Source organism: Triticum urartu, chromosome 6A (genome assembly GCF_056163025.1).
Source record: "Triticum urartu cultivar PI428250 chromosome 6A, HENAU_Tu73, whole genome shotgun sequence".
Lineage (NCBI taxonomy): Eukaryota > Viridiplantae > Streptophyta > Magnoliopsida > Poales > Poaceae > Triticum > Triticum urartu.
Genome location: NC_141878.1, coordinates 73122660 through 73125994, shown reverse-complemented (window position 1 = coordinate 73125994; position 3335 = coordinate 73122660). Strand labels below are relative to the sequence as shown.

General features: G+C 43.2%; 1 protein-coding gene across 1 annotated transcript; it reads left to right on the top strand.

Annotated features, from left to right (window-relative positions):
* Positions 1–648: 648 nt before the first annotated feature.
* Positions 649–3080, top strand: LOC125515951 (ethylene-responsive transcription factor 1-like). The gene is made up of 3 exons (XM_048681429.2): positions 649–1030; positions 1875–2732; positions 2812–3080. The coding sequence occupies exons 1-2, from the start codon at positions 769–771 to the stop codon at positions 2699–2701; spliced, it is 1089 nt and encodes a 362-aa protein (XP_048537386.1). The 5' UTR covers positions 649–768; the 3' UTR covers positions 2702–2732; positions 2812–3080.
* Positions 3081–3335: the final 255 nt, after the last annotated feature.

Sequence of the window (3335 nt, the reverse complement as noted above, 5' to 3'; positions counted from 1 at the left end):
TGGTATTTTTTCTATAAAGTTGGTCAAACTTTACGAGGCTTGACTTTAGAAAAATCTTATATGCGAACTAAAAATGACCGGGGGGAGTACATACAATCATTTATGAGAAGATATTGGTTAAAAGTTTGGTTGGATGAATCTGTCCAATAAATCCAGATGGGAGGAGTACGCCGGTAGTAGCACAGTCATACTACAAGTGTGTAGTACAATCTTGAGCTAATAAATGGCATAACCAGCTATGAGTGATTTGCAAAAATCTTAACATTACACACAATCATTTATGAAAAGAATTTTGGTTAAACGTTCAGTTGGATGAATCCGTCCAATAAACCCGGACGAGGAGTGTCCGACAGTTGTAGTACACTTGTACTACAGGTGTGCAGTACAACATTCTTGAGCTAATAATTCTTGGCCTGCCTCCAAATATAGAAAGTCAAACATACATACAGCCATTCATTCCCCAAGGGAAATACCAGAAATACCACTTCCCCCAAGGGTCCAACACGCGAAATTTCCCTGAGTAGAAACACTCATTCAGAACCTGCATCGTGCCTTCCATTCGCAGCGTGGACCCTCGCTGACACATGGGTCCCACCACATGCCCCCTCGCGCTGTCACGCGGCTCCCGCATATCTAGTAGACCGGACTTGCCCCCACTTTCCAACCCACACCTGCTACCCCGCTTCACTAAAAAATCTGCCCCATTTACCAATTCCGTGGAGGCCCCTCCCCCCCGGCGACGACTACGACGAGGTACCATCAGCCATCATGTATGGCGGAGCGTCCCTCATGGACCTCGAGATTTCGACGGTGACGCGGAAGGTGACAGAGGCAACTCTACGGCCCAAGAAGAAGACGCCCCGACCAGGGGGCAGTGGGGACTTTGAGGCCGACTATGAAAACTTCGAGGCCGACTACGGGGACTCCGATCTAGATCTCGGTCATAGTGGGGTGGATGAGAAGGATGACGACGAGGAGGTCATCGAAATAAAGCCCGTCGCTGCTGTCAAGAGGCGGTCCCTCTCCCAAGGTATCAGCCCTGGGTTGCTTGGATTAGTTTTGAATCTGTGTATCCTTACCTTTTGCGATTGAGTGTTGTACCAAGTGATTGTTTGATTGGTTCAGAAACTGTTTGGTCCTTCGATTGGGTAGGAAGGACAAATTGTGTTGGGGTTCCTGTTGGATGGCTATGTTTGGGCGGTGTTTGGATCGGATGTGCTATCATGAAGTGATTTGAATGAAGGGTTAGGTTCTTCCATTTTTCTATTGTATTCGGTTGGTAGGATGTTTCCAACATTGTCCCTTTCTTTCATAGAAGCTATTTTGGTTGTTATGTTGTTGATTTTTTGATTTATACTCTCCGTGACCTTCGATGGTGGTCCATAAGCTTACCGTTTAGTCAAAAGGGGTAGTAAATCCGCAGAAAGGGTCTGATTTCTCCGTTTTTCTTAGACGTATTTCTCTATTGAATTGTTTCCTTGTGATGGTTTTAGGTGTGTGTGAGGATTGTTCTAGAATTGGTTCATTTATCAGTCTAAAAGATTATTCTGCTAATCATTGAGTCTAGCTGAAAAAATATCATTGATTCTGCATCATCTATAATGCAATTTGTAGATTAATAATTGTAGAATGGTGTCAAAGGTCTATAACATGAGGTCAATTTATGAGGACCCTCGATTTTCCTTATTAAGTTGTGACTTTATTTTAATTGTTTTCCATCGTCATATTTTACATATAAATTCATATCCATGATGAAATTATTTACTTTTTGTGGGAGAAGTTTGTGCGTGTTGGTCCCTCTTAGCATTGACATTGATCTTCCAATTCTGATGATTTAAGCGCCATAACTAATGCCGGTTTTGGTGGTCCTTCAGCAAAAAGGAAGAGAAAGAACAAATTCAGGGGTATCCGTCAGCGCCCCTGGGGTAAGTGGGCTGCTGAAATCAGAGATCCTAGCAAGGGTGTCCGTGTTTGGCTTGGTACTTTCAAAAGTGCCGAAGCTGCTGCAAGAGCTTATGATGTTGAAGCACGCAGGATCTATGGCAACAAGGCAAATGTTAACTTTCCAGAGGAACCAACAGTTCCTCAGAAGCGCCGTACTCGCTGTCCTGCTCCTAAAGCACCCAAGCTAAGGGCATCATGGGAACCTACTGCCATACCAGTAGTCAACAACCTTGCCAACCCAAATCCTTTCGTCTACCCATCTGCTAACTTTGCCTCAAACCAGCCACTTGCTCTGCATGAGAACGTGTCATTTGTTCCTACAATGAACTCTGATGGCCCTGTTGAAGCCTCTGTTATGAATCTGCACTCTGACCAGGGAAGCAACTCCTTTGGATACTCTGACTTGGGTTGGAATTATGACACCAAGACTCCAGATATATCATCCACTACTCCAATTTCTACCATCGCTGATGGAGTAGAATCTGCACTTGTCCAGAGTAACCCCTACAACTCAGTGGTGATTGCTGAAGGAGCCGAATCTGCTGCGCTCGTCCAGAGTAACACCTACAACTCAACAGTGCCTCCTGCTATGGAGAACAATGGTATCGATATCGTGGCATGGGCGACGCTTCTTATGGATGATGGCGTGGTCGAGCCGATTGATAGCCTTTTGAATTTTGATGTGCCTCAGGACGTCAGTGGCAACATGGACATTGGGAGTTCTGAGGACATGACCATGTGTGGCGAATTTGTCTAAGGGATTCAAACCTTATATATAGGGACAAAGGGTAAGCTTTTGCATATTGCATGTTTAGTCTGATGTTGATAATATTTTCATCACTCTGAACATTGTGTTCCATGTTTCAGGAATAAGATTATGGAGATTGGGAAGCACTATATTGTCACCTTCGGCTAGCATATGCCTATGTTCAAACTTAGATCCAAAAATATTGCATCCTGAGTCTGTTTTGTAATCGACCCTTTCCCTAGTTGATTGTCTCTATGTGGCAGCCATTTATGATGAACCGTTGTCTTTATATTTTCTCAACTTTTATATCGTCACTACCATTTCTGAATGTGAACATCATGGATCTGTGTCCAATTTGCTTTAATCTGTGCACCTGATCGTTTTTTCCTTTAATTGGTGATAGAAGTAACCAACATATCTTATTTTTGAGCATAATATTATCTATTAAATATGGATTTGCCTGGCTACTTGCACAATTTCTGTTGTAGAGGTGTGGTAAATTATGGTTGTGCGCGTATCCTATGGATGCAGGGGCTGGACGTTTCAATCTCTTTTTTGAAAAAGTGTGTGTTAAGCCAACCTGTAATCTATATTATACCTCTTCATTTCAAGCTATGTCAAAATATACCAGATTTACTAATCT